The sequence below is a fragment of the Physella acuta genome, unplaced genomic scaffold (assembly GCF_028476545.2).
Source record: "Physella acuta isolate Inbredline_101_S28 unplaced genomic scaffold, ASM2847654v3 ptg000586l, whole genome shotgun sequence".
NCBI lineage: Eukaryota > Metazoa > Mollusca > Gastropoda > Physidae > Physella > Physella acuta.
The window spans coordinates 107849-127500 of record NW_026732105.1 but is presented as its reverse complement, the minus strand read 5'-3'; the positions used below and the strand labels follow the sequence as shown (position 1 = coordinate 127500).

At 40.2% G+C, this 19652-nt stretch overlaps 1 protein-coding gene and 1 long non-coding RNA gene across 2 annotated transcripts in view; both read right to left on the bottom strand.

The window, feature by feature from the left end:
• The window catches only part of LOC131947162 (uncharacterized), an 81377-nt gene that overhangs the window by 34420 nt on the left and 27305 nt on the right, over positions 1 to 19652 (bottom strand). Inside the window, exon 3 of the long non-coding RNA XR_009387844.1 lies at positions 5784 to 5888. This is a non-coding gene — a long non-coding RNA (uncharacterized LOC131947162). The remainder of the gene's footprint in view (positions 1 to 5783; positions 5889 to 19652) is intronic.
• LOC131947161 (uncharacterized) lies at positions 10897 to 13663 on the bottom strand. The gene is made up of 2 exons (XM_059308281.1): positions 13114 to 13663; positions 10897 to 12967 (listed from the first exon to the last, which is right to left on the bottom strand). The coding sequence occupies exon 2, from the start codon at positions 12689 to 12691 to the stop codon at positions 10940 to 10942; it is 1752 nt and encodes a 583-aa protein (XP_059164264.1). The 5' UTR covers positions 12692 to 12967; positions 13114 to 13663; the 3' UTR covers positions 10897 to 10939.

The following is a 19652-nucleotide window of genomic DNA, read 5'->3' as shown; positions in this document are numbered from 1 at the left end:
GTGTGAGTTTGTGGTGTCAGGAGTATTGATGTAAGCCAGTGATGTAAGAAGTTTTGATGTGTCTATGATGTAAGGAGTTTTGGTGTTAGTGTGCAATGTCTGGAATTTTTGTGTAAGTCTGTGATGTAAGGAGTTTGTAAGTGGATGTAAGGAGTTTTGGTATAAGTGTAATGTAAGAAGGTTTGATGTAAGTCTGTGATGTAAGGAGTTTTGGTGTGTGATGTAAGAGGTTTTGATGTGAGTCTGTGATTTAAGAGATTTTTGTGTAAATCTCACGTGTAATGACTCGGAAGAGTGTGGTGTAAGTATGTCGTGAAAGGAGTTTTTATGTAAATCTGGTGTGCAAAGAGTGTGGTGTAAGTATGTCGTGAAAGGAGTTTTTATGTAAATCTGGTATGTAAAGAGTGTGGTGTAAGTATGTCGTGAAAGGAGTTTTTATGTAAATCGGGCGTGTAAAGAGTGTGGTGTAAGTATGTCGTGAAAGGAGTTTTTATGTAAATCGGGCGTGTAAAGAGTGTGGTGTAAGTATGTCGTGAAAGGAATTTTTATGTAAATCGGGCGTGTAAGAAGCTTTGGTAATGGTTTTGTCCGGATCCGACAAGGAATGAAAACGGTTATCGTCGCGACCAGCGCGCTAATGGCGTTAGAACGGCGGTCTGACCTTAGAGCGGACGTCTGGGAGGTCTGATGTAATCGATGAAAGATCACCAGACAGTTGTTGAAGGACCTCTACCGGTATCTTAGTCCTGGGGAGCTAGGGGAGAGGGGGGGGGGGGGGCTCTACCAGCATCTTAGTCCTAAGAGCTGGGGGGGGGGCCCTCTACCAGCATTTCAGTCATGGGAGGGGGGGGGGGGGTGAGAAGAGGGGTGATAGAGATTGCCGCTGATGTAGAATTTGCTTTTGAGGAACAAATATTTAAGCCTTTTATAATATTGTCGCCTCTGTGGGATAAAGACTAGCCTAGGTTATCTGTTATTCCTTATTGTTACATGATCAGAGCCATTTATAAAATTATGATTCAAAGGATTTGCTACGACCTAATGGTAGCCGGTTTAGAAATAAAATCGTCAAGCGCTAAAATTATATAGTGCTGTTTATGTATGCTTCTGGGGTATAGTATCTCCGTATATCTCCGTATATCGCAATCAAGAACAGGTGTAGCTCTCTATACACGTGTTAATATTTAAAGTACCCCGCCCCCCAAACACACGTAACAAATAGGCAAGCATGAAACCCATAGACTGGCATGCAATCCCGTCTTCCTTAACCTCACATATAGATCTAACATACAGACATACAAACCGTCCCGACATACTCCCTCCTCCCCTCCCCTTGCCTAAGGGTGGCATATCTGTAAGTTTAAACCTTTGAACATTAAAAAAAAAAATTCATAAAAAACGTTTTAATAACAAGCTTTTATGTAACAATGCACTAAAAAGTAGAAAATAAATTATAGACTACTATTTAAATAACTATAAAGAAAAGCGTGGGTCACTTTAGTATCTATTGGATACCTTTACTAATGTTAAGGAAGACACCCACGCTTTTCTTTATAGTTATTTAAATAGTAGTCTATAATTTATTTTCTACTTTTTAGTGCATTGTTACATAAAAGCTTGTTATTAAAACGTTTTTTTATGAATTTTTTTTCAGTACTTTACATGTTTTATTTACAATAGAGTTACATGACTAAAAACCATTGCGCGCCTACTGAACATCACGTTCAGTAGGCGCGCAATGGTTTTTGAACGCAGCCATTACGTGATGGCGCAGCTATTGAAGGTGATGACGCGTGTGGTGTGGTTGGCTAGACATGCCTACTAATTCGGTCCAAATTTTAATTAATTCATAAAAAATTAATTAGGCATCCAATTAAGTCAAATTTAGTTTCAGATTGCATTGTCTTCATGTCTTGACCCACGTGCCAACTGTGAATCGTGTCGGTCAAGTAGAAGTTTCCGAATTTTCATTCCAGCGTTTCCGTCTAGACTGACGACTGACGACTTACGACAGACAGAGGAAGTGAGTTAAATAAAAGCTTGTAAAAACAGAATTCGGTTAATAGCTTAACTTGGATTTTTTAAAAAATAAAATGCCATGATTTCGTTTTTTATTTCTAAAAAGTATACTTTCCTTATTTAAAAAAAAAAAAAAAAACAACAACGAAAAACGCACTAAAAATCATTGTCTGAAAGGTCAAGTTTCCTGAAAACTGCAATTTTTTTATCGTCGTAAGAAAATATGCGAACGTCGATGTAAAACGAATTTATATCTGCTCCAATGTATTTGTGGAGGGGGTGGGGTGGGAGGGACTGCCAGGGGAGAGGGGAAAGCAGGTAGAATCAGGAAGCATCCGGAAACTGGCATTAGGGCTAATATTGGGGGATTATGGGAGGAAACGTTTAGACACTGGCATCATGGGTGTGTCAGATGTTAGGGGAAAACTGGACGATAACGGCGTTATGCTAGAGGTGATGTTATAGGGGATGTTATTCGTAATATTATAGGTGATGTGTTATAAATGATTTTATTTTACAGGTGATGTCATGGGTGATGTTATAGGTGATGTTATAGGTGGTGTTATAGGTCATGTTTAAGATGATATTGTACGTGATGTTATAGGTAATGTTGTAAGTCATGTTATGTTACAGGTAATGTTGTAGGTGATGCTATTTGTGACGTAATAGATAATATCATATAGGTGATGTTATGTTATTGGTGATGTTATAGGTAATGTTATTTCTTAGGTGACGTTATCTTGAAGGTTAAATTATGTACATTTGATGTTATAGAAAATATGATGTTAGGGTATAGATGACATTATGTTATAGTAATGTTTTAGAATAGATGATGTAGTTATAGCCAGAGGCGTAGCGGGGGGGGGGGGCGGGGGGGTGCGGACCACACCGGGTGACACCTTCTAAGGAGTGACACCAAGGCAAGAAATAGCAAAATATATAGAGAAAACTTGAGGGGTGGGGGGGGGGGTGCAAATCGAAAGTTTTGGGGGGGGGGGTGCAAAACGAAAATTTGAAAGTTTGTCCCCGGGAAGGGTCGCTATGCCTCTGGGGGGGGGGGGGGTGACACCATTAAGTGCCGCACCGGGTGACACCCGACCTCGCTACGCCACTGGTTATAGTTGAGATAGTATAGTTCAGATGATGTTACTATTATGTTATGTGAAGGTTTTGTGTTTCAAGAAATACATTTATTACTATAGAAGACAATAATAATATATAGGGGGATGAAATAATATATATCCTATAATTTAGATTATATTGTGCGTAAGTTTATTTAATATTAAACTTGAATTTATAATTTTAAAGATGCATGCCTACTTATACAAGAAAAAATAAATATTTAAATTTAGACAAGGAATGCCGTGATAAGGGCGGTGTGGTGGGGGGTGGGCGGTGTGGTGGGGTTGGGGGTGTTGGGAGTGGGGAGGGAAGTAACTCAGGACATTCACCTCACCGGAAGTGTCAAGACGACACAGACAGGTCATTCAGTGCTTTAAAAAAAACCTGGCTCTATTTACAGGGCCTTACCGGCAAGTTCCGTGAACTCAGGGCGTACAACGAACTGTGTTTGTTTAATGGACGTCTTGGACGTAAAACCAACATCCACTTTATTGGTGATTATTTACTGTGATCACGGTGTAGAAGAGTTCTATTGCTTTATTGATCCGTTAAGGAATTTGTTCCAGGCAGGAATATTAAATTTTAATTCAGTTTTTTTTTTTTTTAAATCCATTACCTCACCACGTGTATTGACCAGAATTTTCCGGCATAGATGAATATTTATTTTTTATATTTGACCAGGCATTCAGATAACGGCTGGAAATGTATGAGCATTTAGTCTTATAGAATTAGCCAGTTTTTTTCAATTTATTTTGTGATCAGCTCTAATAAGCGTAGCGATCTTTTAAATCTTTAATTTCGATGGATTCGCCAATGCTACATACAATTTTTGGGAATGTTTATTTCTCTTTCAAATTCGATTACCTTTAATTAGCGTTTCTTAAAATATCTGGTACCGTCTGCATTATTTTTGTTTTCTTTAGTTCGAGAATGGGGTTACAAAAATATGAACGTGTGTTTAAAAGAGCATAGCTCTTTGTACGATTCCTGTGATTAATTTTATTTGAGCAATGTTGTTTTTCAAATGGTCTGAGCAATAGAATTTTTTTCCGAACACAAATTCTACAGGACCCATGGCGCTTTCAATTTGCCAAATTTATACATTAATCTTATAAAATATCGATGCGGCCATGTAACAAGCTTATAAACATAACGGAGCGTCATTATTAAACAATGTTTTTTAACCAAAGTTTAGAGATTTAAACCTAATGAGGTTTCCAGATACCAAATACCTATAAACTTTAGAGGTTTGCAAATACAAATCATAAAAACTTATAGAAGTTTGCAAATACAAATTATATAAAACCTATGAAGATTTACAAATACAAATCACAAAAACCGATGAAGGTTTATAAATACAAATTATATAAACCTATTGAGGTTTACAAATACAAATCACATCAACCTATAGAGGTTTTCAAATACAAATCATAAAAACCTATGTAGTTTTACAATACAAATTCTATAAACCTATGGTGGTTTACAAATACAAATCATATAAACTTTAGAGGTAGGCCTATACTAATATTAATCATACAAACCTATGGAGGTTTGCTAATACAAGTTATATAAACCTATGGAGCTTGGAAAATACAAATCATATAAACCTTTAGATGTTTACGAATAGTAATAAAATGTTTACGAATAATAATCATATAAACCTACGGAGGTTTGCAATAACAAATCATACAGTGACTTATTTTCTAGACCAAGTCCATCGGTCTATTAAAGTACTTCTACGCCGTACAAAATCCACTAAAAATCAAACCACGCGTCAGACCTCAAACAACAAAGTTGTTTTTCTGTATATACGTCATCAAACTCCCAATAAACAACCGTCAACTTCATCATTAAGCAAAGACCCCCCGTCCCCCCGGGCAAAGTTTGGACGGCACGCCTTACACTTACACGTGATAGAATAATGTAAGATTACCTGCCCGTTACAGGTAATAAATACCTGGACGATTGATTGCTATACCTCAGACGAGATAGGTGGTGTCAAAAAACATAAACTGCACAGGTAATATGGAAATAGGTGTTTAAAAAAAAACAACCACACTTCAAAGACTTTTCAGGTAAGATGCAGGTTATCAAAGAGTCTCAAAAAAAATTATAAAAAAAGGTTTATAATAACAAACTTGTATGTACGCACAAGAAAGAAGAAAATAAATTGATTTTCTTTAAAAATATAATAATGCACTAATATTTACATAAATATGGGACGGCGTGGTCGAATGGTAGAGCGTTTGGCTACTAGCCCGAAGTTCTCGAGTTCGGATCTCGGTTCGGACTTGCGACTGTATGGACGTCCCTGAGTCCACCCAGCTCTGATGGGTACCTGATTTACGTTGGGGGAAAAGTAAAGGTGACTGGGTATAGTGCTGACCACACTCTCCCTACTTATGCCGAGGTCACTGTAATAGGTGAACTCTACTTCACCTGCCACATTGACCATGGGGGTACGAAAGTTGTTTTTTTTTAATATCTTCAACCAAGAAATAGCACAAAGGAATAACATAATAAGGTGGATAAACAATCGTCGATACTTCAACTTTGACCCCAATCATAGTCCTCAGTTAATGAGATGTATCAATACAATACAGACATTGTTTTAGTAAAACGCTAGAAGTATGGATAATTACCTGGGCAGATGAGGCTCGTTAGCTGTGGACAGCCACTCCTCTATGAGAGACAACTCCAAAATCAAACAACTGCTGGTTTGTAGTTTGTTCTTGGTTGGACAAAGGCTATGGAAGCAAATCCAAAAAAGAAAAGCAGGCTGAAATCGGAGTCAATGGACTATCTGGCACATAACAAGTTGACACGTATACTTGATTGTATTGGAGGGCATACAATCCAACATTAAAATTAAGGACGTAGTGGAAATAGAAGAACATCAGTTTTTTAAGTGTGCGTTCTCAAGACGATGGATAATGTTACATATCATTATAATAATTATATGTTGTTTTTTTTTTAAACGCTATTAAAACAGGGGGCCCGTAGTTTCGCTAGTTGGAGAACCACTGGTCTATGCCTGTTCGTCCCGTCATGAAGGGATTAAAAGGCTGATTAGAGGATCTTCATTACACATTTATAACGGAGCTTACGCGTAAGTTAATCCTGTATTTACAATCAGTTCGGTGTGTATGTGGGGGTGGTGGTGGTGGTGGGGGGGGGGGGAGGGGGGATTCTGACGGATTTTTACGGTAATTTAATCCTGTATTTACAGTCATTTCTCTGTGTGCGTGTGTGTGTGTATGGGGGGGGGGGGGGGACGGGAAGAGGGGTTCTGACGGATCCTTGATTGTGATTTAAGGCAGTATTTACAGTCATTTCTCTCTGTGTGTGCGTGCGTATGTATGTGTGTGTGTGTGGGGGGGGGGGTGTTCTGACGATTACTTGATGGTAATGTAAGGCTGTATTTACAGTCATTTCTGTGTGTGCGTGCGTATGTATGTAACACCCTCATACACCGCAACCGGGTGACGCCCATTCTAATGACGCCTCTGAAAAAAGACTAGTTTTGAATACTGATGCAAACTAATATATACATACAGGTGACAATTTTTAAAATCCGAACAGAGTGAATAAATTATTTTTTAATCTTCACAATTTCTCCTCCCCCACCCCTATTCCACATCGCTACCCCCCCCCCCCCCTTCAGTGGGTAATGAAACAAACGTTAACATTACATTTCACAACCAAAACCCTAGTCACGCCACTTCCTTGTTGTGCAACATAACCCTGTCAAGTTTTGGAGGTAAAAAAAAAAACTTCAACCCTAAATGCCAACAAGGATTAAAATAGAACGGGAATTCCCCGACTCAATCTTGGCGCTTAGAATCCTATTTAAAAAGATTTATACGGGTCCTCATACCCGGATAAGGACAATTCCGCACGAGCTTTTATTTTATGGCGTGTCTGTACCTTGATTTCTAGCATCAGAATGCTAGGCGGCCAGCTGAAACATCACCGTTTACATTCGTTCAACTACAACATCACCAAGTACAGCCGTTTGTTAAAAGCCCCCTTTCTAACCTTAAGGTCCATGGAAAGTACAGTTTACCTGTTTTAGATACCCTAGTATTTGAAGGGATAATGTGGTCATTACTTTCCCTAACGTGAGTCAGGTACCCATAAGTGCTGGATGGACTCAGGGACGTCTTCCGGATTTTGAGCCGGGGAGATTCGAACTCTAGACTTTCGGGTTGACAGTGGAACGCTCTAACATATGACCACTCCGTTCCATCAATATTATGTTACTGCTAGACGTCCACCTAAAATACCCTTGTGTACACACACGTTCAACTCAAACATCACTGTGTACATCGACGCGTTATGAGTCCAACTCAAACTGTGTACATCCGGGTCTGTCATACATGTTAGGAAACACAACCCGCGTTGTCGGTGAAGGTCACCATTAGGTCACGTGGCTGGCCGGACATTAGGAAGATGGCCGACGGGGGTTATTAATAAATACCAAGGTCGCGACCTTGACCGACCACCTCGAGGCTGGAAATACTTCGTGTGGATAAATCATGGCAGCTATAACCACAGACAAGAAACTTGTTTTTTTTTTTTTTTTTAAAATGTGTTCACGAATCATGAATATATTTTACATGACTCCTCTGCTACGATTTCCATCCACAATGACTCCTAGCTAACGAGATACTGCAAATAAGAAGACTCCCCCTATTTCATTATTCCAAGATCCGACTTCGATCTACTAAAGCTGCATTCAATTGTTCACAGTTTTCCCTAATTCCTCTTTTCAATGATTCCAAGCTGTCAATGATTCTCTCAAATCATGACTCCTCTTTACCACTGCTTGCCTTAATCACGACTCGCGTATGCCTAGACTCTCTTAACGTTGACGCCACCATACCACAGTTTCTGTTTACCATGACTCCTCTATACCATGAAACATTTATACTGTGACTCCACTATACCATAACTCCTTTATAACATGACTACAATATAACATGGCTCCATTATATTATGACTCATTTACCATGACTCCTCTATAACCAGACTCCCCTATAACAAGACTCCCCAATACCATGACTCCCCTTTAACATGACTCCCCTATACCATGATTCCCCTATAACCTGACTCCCCTATACCATGTCTCCCCTATAACCAGACTCCTCTATACAATGACTTACATATAACCTGAACCTACATAATCTTGCTCACATATAACCAGACTCCCCCATACCATGACTCCCCTATAACACGACTACCTTATAACTTATGACACGACTCCTCTTTACCATGACTCCCCTATACCATGAGTACCCTATACCTATCTCGCAAACCAAAATCTCTTACACAAATGTATTTCTCTTTACTCTGTATTATCCCAACATTTACATTCTTGCAATCTTTTCGAAATTGAAGAAAAAAAAAAAGAAATATTGATATATTTCAGAAGTAACCAACCAAATCGTTATCCCGTCTAGTCACGTGCTTTACATCATCCAACTGATTCCCCCCCCCCCCCCCCCCCCCCAACCATTACAGCTGACTGCATTTCTTCTCTCCCTTAATATTCTCCCTGTTATGTCCGACCTCCGACAGCCGCGGAGGAAGCGGACGCCCCAGGTTCGTTTGGTATGGTACCGATAGAAGACGTTGTAACGGAATCTCAACAACTTGCCGTGAGCTCGTTAATGCAGTCTAGGGGTAAAACACGACAAATCGAAGAGACTCACACGACTTAAACTATGAATACCTTTTTAATTTATGTACAAGATAATGACACTAGGTAAGATCAAAATGTACAGATTCTCAGTGTAATATAAATAAACTCAACTCCAACTTACAGTTTGAGAAAAATCACAATACATCACAGCTGTGATAAATCATTAATACACACAACTGAACTGGCCTCATAATAACCACAACAAAAAACCAAGGAGAGACAATTTGCCTCTACAACAATAGAAATCCTTATACAGGTTAAACTATCACCGATAGTCAAAAAGGTGTAATAATACACCAGAACACAAATTCAGTAAACTACAACTAGTCACATAATTCCTTATACAAAAGGTGAAAATAATGTCACATAATGACCATACTGCAAAATGGCGTACCTAACCACTGGCACACCTCTCCTAGTCCAAAAGTCAATCTGGCGGCCTCTGGACTTGAAAATCCCGTGATTAAATACAACTCAGATTAAGGGGGAATAACTCAAAAGTCTTACGACTATTGGTTGAGGGTCAGTCAAGGATCCTCACGGTCGCAAGTCCATTGGTTGAGGTTCTGCCAGGGATTAAACTTACAATCACATGATGTGACAGCGTTCAGTTGACCGGGTTGTACCAGTGAACTGACAATTCTCCCAAGGACAAATACATAACTCAGGAGATCAAATATACATAAAGCCAAACAGACCTAAGTAGGTCACATCCCCTCCCTTTTAGAGAGGCATTTTTGTTACACAAAAATGGCAATCACTATATGGAACACATCTGACACAAAAAATGTCCAATTATAGTCTAACAAAATTTCTATGTCAGGAAAAAACATCCTTAAAAATTAAAGGGAAACAATTCACCTTTTTACAATTTACCAAAGGGAAACAATCCTTCCCAAAATAATAATACATCAAAGTTCCTTATGCAAAGGAAACAAAACATATCCATCTGGACCTAATATGTGGGAAACTTACAACTTAATTCCTTTATTTAAATATCTCAATATAACATCAAGTGCATAATGTGATACATTTTTATAACAACTCAATGCACATTATACAAAACCACCTTTAAATAAGGTTCATTTGAAAATAACAGGCATTTTCAACAAGTAATCAGTTTCGAAAAAACCGTACAATTCACATCTGATTGAAAGCTTGGAACTCCAGCCACTAGACTACAGTTTAATCAACCATAACATTTGCAAAATGGTTATAACTAACCAAAAAAGTTTCACAAGATCAATGTGAACATCAAAAGTTGTTTTACATTCTTGACAAACAGTCAGCTACAATGTTGTCAGTTCCTTTAATATGGGAAATAACCAGATTAAAATTTTGGAAAAATAGACACCATCTTAAAATTCTGTTGTTATTCTGTCCCAACTTAGTAGTGAACTTAAGAGGATCATGGTCAGAAAATACCATGACTGGATTTATGGAAGAGGTGACATAGACTTCAAAATGCTGTAAGGACAGGACTAAAGCTAATGCTTCTTTTTCAATAGTGGAATAATTCTTTTGATTCTCATTTAACTTTCTAGAGAAAAAGGCTATTGGATGATCGATCCCTCGGTTGTCTTCCTGGAATAAGACTGAGCCAATGGCTAAATTGCTAGCATCAATGGCAAGTTTAAAAGGCTTGCTGAAATCTGGTGCAGCCATAACAGGAGCATTAGATAAAAATGACTTAATGGTCAAAAAAGCTTCATGACATTTAGTTGACCATTCAAACTCAACACCCTTTTTCAATAAGGCCGTAAGTGGTTCAGCTACAGCTGAAAAGTTTTTACAAAACCGCCTATAGTAACCTGCCATCCCAAGGAATGGAGGGTAAAGTTTTAACTACCTGTGAGAATGTCTGATTCTCATTAGAAGATAAATGTACATGTTGGTCTTCTAAATGGGCCAAAAATTTAGTATTTAACAATTTTGGGGCCTTTAACAATTTAAGAGTAGCATCATCAAATTTACTATAAATACTTATATGTAACATAAACTTAGCTGTGGAGAAAGAGATAGTGAGTTTACATGATGAACCAGTTGTTTCTTTCTCCGGTCTGGGAAGAGGTGGCGCAGTCCTTGGTAATCTTGTTAAATGCTTCGTCTAGCACACGAATCGGTCTCATCGGCCTTGGGAATATTTTGATTGGGATTCCCAACCAACTGACAGTTCTTACAATGTCTGCAATAACGGGTGTCATCGTTGTGCATTCTCGGCCAAAAGAACAGTTCATTTTCACCGTCGGGGTCTGTAGAGAACGGGTTCTGAACTTCCTGGGGGTGGACTTTGCTTCCCGCTAAGTCGTTACCTAGGAGAAAGTGTACTCCTGGGACAGGTATGGAATCTATCACCCCAAGGATAACATCTCCTTGGATGAGCTGATGTCTCAAGTTGAACTTATGTAGTGGAACTACTGTTGGTTCAGCTCCCACTCCTTGAATGATGGTGACATCACCGGTGTTGGTTTCTGGAGCGATGTTCAATGAGTCTCTCAGCAAAAGTGACTGAGAAGCCCCAGTGTCTCTTAGGACGACGATGTTCCGCGATGATGCTGGATCTCCAGGGTTGCTGATGACAGCATCTGTCATGAATGACGTGAAGCCAACAGTTCTCGATTCTTCACCATTGGTTGCTGCTGATGTAACCGGTTGGTGAAGAGGATAGTCATAAGATGACTGGACGAAAGTGGTGGTCACTTCGTTACCTCCCTGTGGACACGCTGGTGTAGGGTCATCACGACGGGCGAGGTTCACCTTTGGACTTGCTTGGTGGGGGAGAGCGTTACGAGATGTTCGTATATACTCTCTGTTGTCTCGCTGTCGCAGGAAACAGTTCTTGATGATGTGCCCAGGCTTGGAACAATAGTGGCAGATCAGTCGCCTGGCTGTGACTCTGGGTATCTGTGTTGATTGACGAGATCTCAGCAACTGGCCAGCAGAGGGATTGTTGCTGATGAGAGGTAGTACCGGATTGTATTTGGTACCAGAACCCTGTGACTTCTTATGTACCAGCTCGTATGTATCAGCTGATTCTGCTGCCCTTTTGATGTCTGTTATTCGGTTATCCAAGATGTGTAGTCTGATCTCTTCAGGTACTGCGTTGAGGAAATCTTCTCTTAGTATCAGACTTCTGAGTTTGTCGAAGTCGTCGACATTCTCAGAATGGAGCCATCTTGAAAAGACTTTTTCTTTTTCAAAAAGGAACTCAACATAGGTTTGGTTCTGTTGTTTCCTAATTTTTCTGAACTTAATTCTGTAGGCTTCTGGAGTTATTTCGTAAGCCTTCAGAATGGCAGCCTTGACTTTTTTGTAATCTGACTGGACTTCGCGAGAGAGTGCCTGGTATGTGGTGGCAGCCTTACCAATTAAAACAGTGCTTAGTAACGTTGTGACTACGTTACTAGGCCATTGACAACTTTCAGCCATGTTCTCAAATGTATTAAAAAATACGACAAGATCTGACTCATCAAACTTAGGGACTAATTTGCAAAACTGGGCCAATGTTTGGGCCACAGACAACTGAGAAGGACCTTCTGACCTCGAACTACTGTCAATAATACCAAACTCATACTCTAAACGCTTCATCTGAACTTCTCTTTCTAACTTTAGTCTGGCCTCAAACTCCCTATCAACAATTTCCACTTCCCGTGCCAAAACTTCAGAAAGAAGACTCTCATCTAACATGCCTTCATTAATGAAGTAAACAATAACTTTGTCCTTCAACACCCTAGAGGTCTGAGTAACAATATAGTCCAGGTTTAACTTTTTGACAACTGTTATCAAATCTTTCCTACTTAAGTTCTCAACTGCTTCCACAGTAGGACTTAACAACAAAGCCTCCATAGCTAACAAGTAACAATGTTTACTTTCAACTGATAACAAAAACAACTACTCAATAACTAGTTCAACTTCTTCGAACTTCTGACCAAACTCTAAATCACAAACTCAAACTAATGCCAAACTTGCACATAAATCAAAATACCGGTCGAGCCCTCACTTGTTATGTCCGACCTCCGACAGCCGCGGAGGAAGCGGACGCCCCAGGTTCGTTTGGTATGGTACCGATAGAAGACGTTGTAACGGAATCTCAACAACTTGCCGTGAGCTCGTTAATGCAGTCTAGGGGTAAAACACGACAAATCGAAGAGACTCACACGACTTAAACTATGAATACCTTTTTAATTTATGTACAAGATAATGACACTAGGTAAGATCAAAATGTACAGATTCTCAGTGTAATATAAATAAACTCAACTCCAACTTACAGTTTGAGAAAAATCACAATACATCACAGCTGTGATAAATCATTAATACACACAACTGAACTGGCCTCATAATAACCACAACAAAAAACCAAGGAGAGACAATTTGCCTCTACAACAATAGAAATCCTTATACAGGTTAAACTATCACCGATAGTCAAAAAGGTGTAATAATACACCAGAACACAAATTCAGTAAACTACAACTAGTCACATAATTCCTTATACAAAAGGTGAAAATAATGTCACATAATGACCATACTGCAAAATGGCGTACCTAACCACTGGCACACCTCTCCTAGTCCAAAAGTCAATCTGGCGGCCTCTGGACTTGAAAATCCCGTGATTAAATACAACTCAGATTAAGGGGGAATAACTCAAAAGTCTTACGACTATTGGTTGAGGGTCAGTCAAGGATCCTCACGGTCGCAAGTCCATTGGTTGAGGTTCTGCCAGGGATTAAACTTACAATCACATGATGTGACAGCGTTCAGTTGACCGGGTTGTACCAGTGAACTGACAATTCTCCCAAGGACAAATACATAACTCAGGAGATCAAATATACATAAAGCCAAACAGACCTAAGTAGGTCACATCCCCCCCCCTCCCAGTTTATAAAGGTCATAATGCGGAGACAATGTTTCTCGGCAATTCTGACTTCGATTTTTTCTTTCGTCCCTTAAAATTGTCCAGTTTTTTATTTTTATTTTAAACGTTTGTACGTGGTAGCAATTGTTTTCCTAGCTTGGTTTTTAAATGTTTAATCTCTTTTTCTGTTATAAAAATTAGTTGAATTATGGCAGTTAGTGCGAGTTGGTGGAGTTATAGTTATCATGCGTCGGGAAAACAAAAACTATATATATATATATATATATATATATATATATATATATATATATATATATATATATATATATATATATATATATATTCATAGTCCAATGGACTATCGGGTGATAAGATGAGAAGAGCCAGTTGTTGCCCGTATATCAGGCCCCTCTCCACACAACTGATGGACCCAGGGAACAGGACGTTACCTAATTAATTAAGGGAGGGGTGAAGAAATGATTACAAAGAGTCAAAAAGATTTCATTTTAGACAATCAAAAAGGTTAAATTAAAGGGAGGGAAGAATGTCAGGGGGAGTAAAAAAAGGTTAACATCAGTAAAATAAAATTACCATCAAGTCTAATAAAAAAAATTACATTATGTCACGTAGCCAACATGATATACGACACCAACAAATGAGCATAGAGATCCAGCTAGTACTATAGTTTTATTACGCTCAAAACAAAATAATAATTTTTAAAAAAAATACGTTCAAGAGTTTAACAAACGAAAAAAAAAAGAAAAAAAAACGAGTCTGATCACCACGTGACTCAGCAGTTTCCGACCTGGCTGTCGACGTGAGCTCGAGATTTATGTCGCACGTGCAGGTCCTGACGCGGACGACACGCGCGCATGTGTTTTGTGCGCATGTCAACACACGCGAGGGCAATGCGCTTGCTGCATCTAAAAACTGGGAAGAGCTCATCAACAAAATACCTAACCAAACACGAAACAAAATAAAATAAATTTTTAACAAAGATATTATTAGCGTTAGTATATGTTAAGGTAAGTACTGCTGCTAACTTTAGGTTTAATTAATGTATTTGGGAGGGGGGGAGAGGATGAAGGCAGAGGTGTAACTACCCTTCCCGGCGCCCGGGGACAAACTTTCAATTTGGCGCCCCCCCCCCCCCCCCCCCCTGGTAACAAACTTTCAATTTGGCGCCCCCTCAATATATATTTTTATATTTATAATGCAAAACTGCAGCTAAAATAAGCTTTTAAATTTTTTTCAAACCCATTTTGGCGCCCCCTATAGTCGGCGCCCGAGGACATATGTACCCCCCCCCCCCCCCGCTTCGCCTCTGGATGAAGGACATTGGGCGCAAGTCTAGTGAGACATTTTTACCTTCCCTGAACAACCACCAATATCAAAATGAAGAATAGTATGCTGAAATTAAATACGTCACATGCGATATAAAGACATAAAGCATATGTATTTTAAATCGTTCAAATAAAAATTTGAATTATATTTTTTTTGTTTTTGTTTTTTTTCTTCTTCAGATAATTGACAAAAACTTAAACCCGGAAAATGAGGAAACGAAACAAAACAAAACCACCTTACGATAGTATGCGACCTTTGTCTCACAGTCTCTACAGGTCTGAGGCTCCAAGACCACCTGCGCCCTGGTGCCACAGCATGGCACCGATAAAACAACCTCATTAATTAACACGACTGTAATCAAGGCCCTGCGGTCAAGGTCATCGCAATAAATCTTCGGGTATTTTTTTTATTCTGAGATAAGTTTAGATATAGTGGGTTGGGTGAGGTGGGGGGGGGTGTTTGATCGATTACTTCGTGCTGTGATATTTAACGCAGGAAAGAAGAAAAAAAAAAGATTAATCGTATTTAAATGTCTTGTGTGGAGGGAGGATGTGCAGGGATTGTCTGCCCCTGCGTGATCTTTTGATTGCAGCTGGCACAAGGGGAAACTATGGGGCAAGGGAGGAAACTATGGGGCAAGGGAAGAAACTATGGGGCGAGGGAGGAAACTATGGGGCAAGGGAGGAAACTGTGGGGCAAGGGAGGAAACTATGGGGCAAGGGAGGAAACTGTGGGGCAAGGGAGGAAACTATGGGGGGAGGGAGGAAACTATGGGGCAAGGGAGGAAACTGTGGGGCAAGGGAGGAAACTATGGGGGGAGGGAGGAAACTATGGGACAAGGGAGGAAACTATGGGGTGAGTGGGGAAACTATGGGGGAGTGGGGAAACTATGAGCAAGGGAGGAAACTATGGGGCAAGGGAGGAAACTATGGGGGAGTGGGGAAACTATGGGACAAGTGGGGAAACTATGGGGCCAGGGAGGAAACTATGGGGCAAGGGAGGAAACTATGGGGCAAGGGAGGAAACTATGGGGCAAGGGAGGAAATTATGAGGCAAGGGAGGAAACTATGGGGCAAGGGAGGAAACTATGGGGCAATGGAGGAAACTATGAGGCAAGGGAGGAAACTATGGGGCAAGGGAGGAAACTATGGGGCAAGGGAGGAAACTATGGGGCAAGGGAGGAAACTATGGGACAAGGGAGGAAACTATGGGGCAAGGGAGGAAATTATGGGGCAACCGGGGAAACAATGGGGCGAGTGGGGCAACTATGGGGCAACCGGGGAAACAATGGGGCGAGTGGGGAAACAATGGGGCGAGTGGGGAAACTATAAGGTACGCTAAAAATACTTCTGTCCACGGAAAAAGTATATTATGCTCGGAAAACTACATTATGCCAGGAAAAACTACATTATGCGCGGAAAAAAAACTACATTATGCCCGGAAAACTACATTATGCCAGGAAAAACTACATTATGCGCGGAAAAAACTACCTTAAGCGCAGGGAAACAGCGTAGCATGCATTGGCAAGTCATTAAAAATCGTTTTTCTCGACTCGCGCGAAGGCAGGTTTTTTTTTTTTTGTGCTAGTTTTCAAAAGCTGGGCTAAATGGGGTTGTGTTGTAAGCTGGTGTTTACGGGAATAAATCGGTTTCGTTGATAAGACCTTTGGTGCATCCCTAGGTTTCGTTGATGAGACCTTTGGTGCATCCCTAGGTTTTTTGATGAGACCTTTGGTGCATCCCTAAGTTTTGTGATGAGACCTTTGGTGCATCCCTAGGTTTTGTGATGGGATTGAGGTGTATTTATGAGTTTTGTAATGGGGAGTAGAGGTGCATGGGATTTGTAATGAGGATTAGAGGTGTATGGGTTTTGTAATGGGAGAAGAGGTGCATCAATTGGTTTTGTAATGGGGGTCGAGGTGTATCCATTGGTTTGTAATGGGGGGGGGGTAGACGTGTATCAATGGGTTTTGTTATGGGCAGTACAGGTGCGTCGATGAGTTTTGTAATGGGAGTAGAGCTGTATTTATAGGTTTTGAAATGAGGCTAGAATTGCATCTATGGGTTTCCAAATGACAAAACTAGGTTTCTAGGTGGTTGAAGCGAAAGCGTAAGATCAGTATGGGTGCTGTAAGAAAGAGATTGTCTCGTTTATGTAGTCTTAGAAGTCCGACACAAGTCTATGAGGCAGAAAGATCAAATCGTCGATGTAACTCAGCTTAAAGACTATGAGTATGAATGACTTAACTTCAGACTAAGTACAGCATCCAGTCAAGTGATTATTGGTATGAAAGTAGGGCTGGTTGAATCAGTACCCTCACAGTCCTAACATTACCCGTGGCTGATTAACTACAGATGAAGTGGATTTATTGCTACCTCAGGCCATATCCTGCCGACATACTTAAATTACTGACATTCCTCCCAACTTAAATTCCTGACATTCCTCCCAACTTAAATTCCTGACATTCTTCAGAGAAACGTCGGAAGTGAAATTGCAGATTGCAGTTAAGTACAAATCGTTAAAACTGTCAGGAAAAGGATTAAGGCTAAGGTTAGGATTAAGATTAAGCTAATTGCCAGGAATCAGGAATATTGTTAAGAAAGGGGCTAGGGTTAGAGCTAGTATTAGGTTAAAGTTTACGATGGTAGCCGGGGGGGGGGGGGTGACCCATCCATTTCAATTATGTAAATCCTTTCCGGTTTTTTTTCTTCGTCCCAATGTTGTTGTTTTTATTTTTTTTTTTAAATTCAGTTGTAGAAATAGGCGCGAGTAAAGGCTTATTAAGAAAATTGTAAACAAAATATTTTCTTTATCATAATTTTTTTTTCCCGCAAATTCCTTCAATTTATGCTTCATACATATTTTTTCCCCGTCAAATTAAAGAAAGAAAGATTTTTTTTTTACTTTACCGGAAAAGACCGGACGTTCTTCTAACAAGCATTTAGACTGCCGGGAGATCCGGCAGGGCGACTGCGCATGTCCAATTAGACGGATTCTTTTTCCTGACGCAGTTCACGGCGTACCTAATGAGGGCTGCGCTCAGGAGAAATAAACGAATACATCTGTAGTTGCACTGCAGATTTCAGTGTAAGAATGTTCGGGGCGGTAGAACGGACGATAGTTTGGCTAGGGCGGTTTAGAGTTTATTGCTATTTTCGCTATCCTAAACCTAAACATCGCTGTAAAACCTTCACCTAGCCTTTAAACTATGTCTAGAATGTAATTCTAATCCTAACCCCAGACTTAACCTAAACCCTGTTCTGATCATAAACTTGAAGCTTAACATAATTTTAACAACAGGTCTGAACCTGGTCCTAATTCTGACCCTAGCACTGACCTTAATCCTCGCTAAACCTAAACCTAGAATATAATCATAATTATGACACGAATCCTTATCATAACTTTAATCTTAATTCTGACCCTAACGACGATACAGACAGAACTAAAAACTATGGCTCTAAACGCTAGACTTCACCTTCACCCTAACCACAACCATATCTAAACTGTAACCTTAATCCTAACCCCATATGTAACCCTGACACTAATTCTGACCCTTGGTCCTTATCGTAACTTTAATCCTAAAAGGGATAAAGAAAACTATCCCCTACTTCCCCCCTCCCCCACCCCGGGGCGTATTAATATGATCAAGATGGACTCGAGATCCCATTTAGCTGCTGAGGCCGCTCATTAACGACGGAAGCGACACTTTAGAGAAAAAAATAAATCAATTGGTCTAAAATTGTCGTGACACCCCAACCCCGTCAGTGGCGTAGTCGATGGTGGGAGTTGGGGGTAGGATATAACATGGAGGGGGGCAGAGGCGTAGCGATGGGGGGGGGGGGGGGCAGGGGGGACATATGTCCCCGGGCGCCGACCTTAGGGAGCGCCAAAATGGGTTGTAAAAACAAATTAAAATCTCATTTTAGCTGCATTTTTGCAGTTTGAGGGGGGGGGGGGGTGCAAATCGAAAGTTTGAGAGGGAGGGGTGCAAATTGAAAATTTGCTCCCGAGGGGGGCGCCAAATTGAAAGTTTGTCCCCGGGCGCCGTAAAGGGTCGCTACGCCTCTGGGGGGGGGGTGTGAAAGTTTAATGATAAGTATATAAAAGGGGAAGGGGGCGCCAAAATGAAATGTCCTACTTGTTAATAGCTACAAAGAGAATGTGATTTAATTATTCATCTATATTATTTTTATATTTTATTGTCCTTTATACTCGCATCGGTGTGATAAGAAGGTTATTGATAAACTGAGAAAGTCGTTGATGAGCTGAGTAGGTCACTGATATGTTGAGTAGGTCATTGGTGAGCTGATCTGTTGCGAAGGTAATTTCTTTTCTGAGTAGGTCACTAATAGTGTACTGAATAGGTCCTATGTGTGCTGAGTAGGTCACTGATATACTGAGTAGGTCATTTGTGTGCTAAGTAGGTCACTCATATGCTAAGTAGGTCATCGTTGAGCTGCGTAGGTCACTAACATACAGAGTAGGTCATTTGTGTGTTAAGTAGGTCACTCATATGCTAAGTAGGTCATCGTTGAGCTGGGTAGGTCACTGATATACAGAGTAGGTCATTAGCGTTATAAGTATGTCATTCAAGTCCCGGAAATGAACACC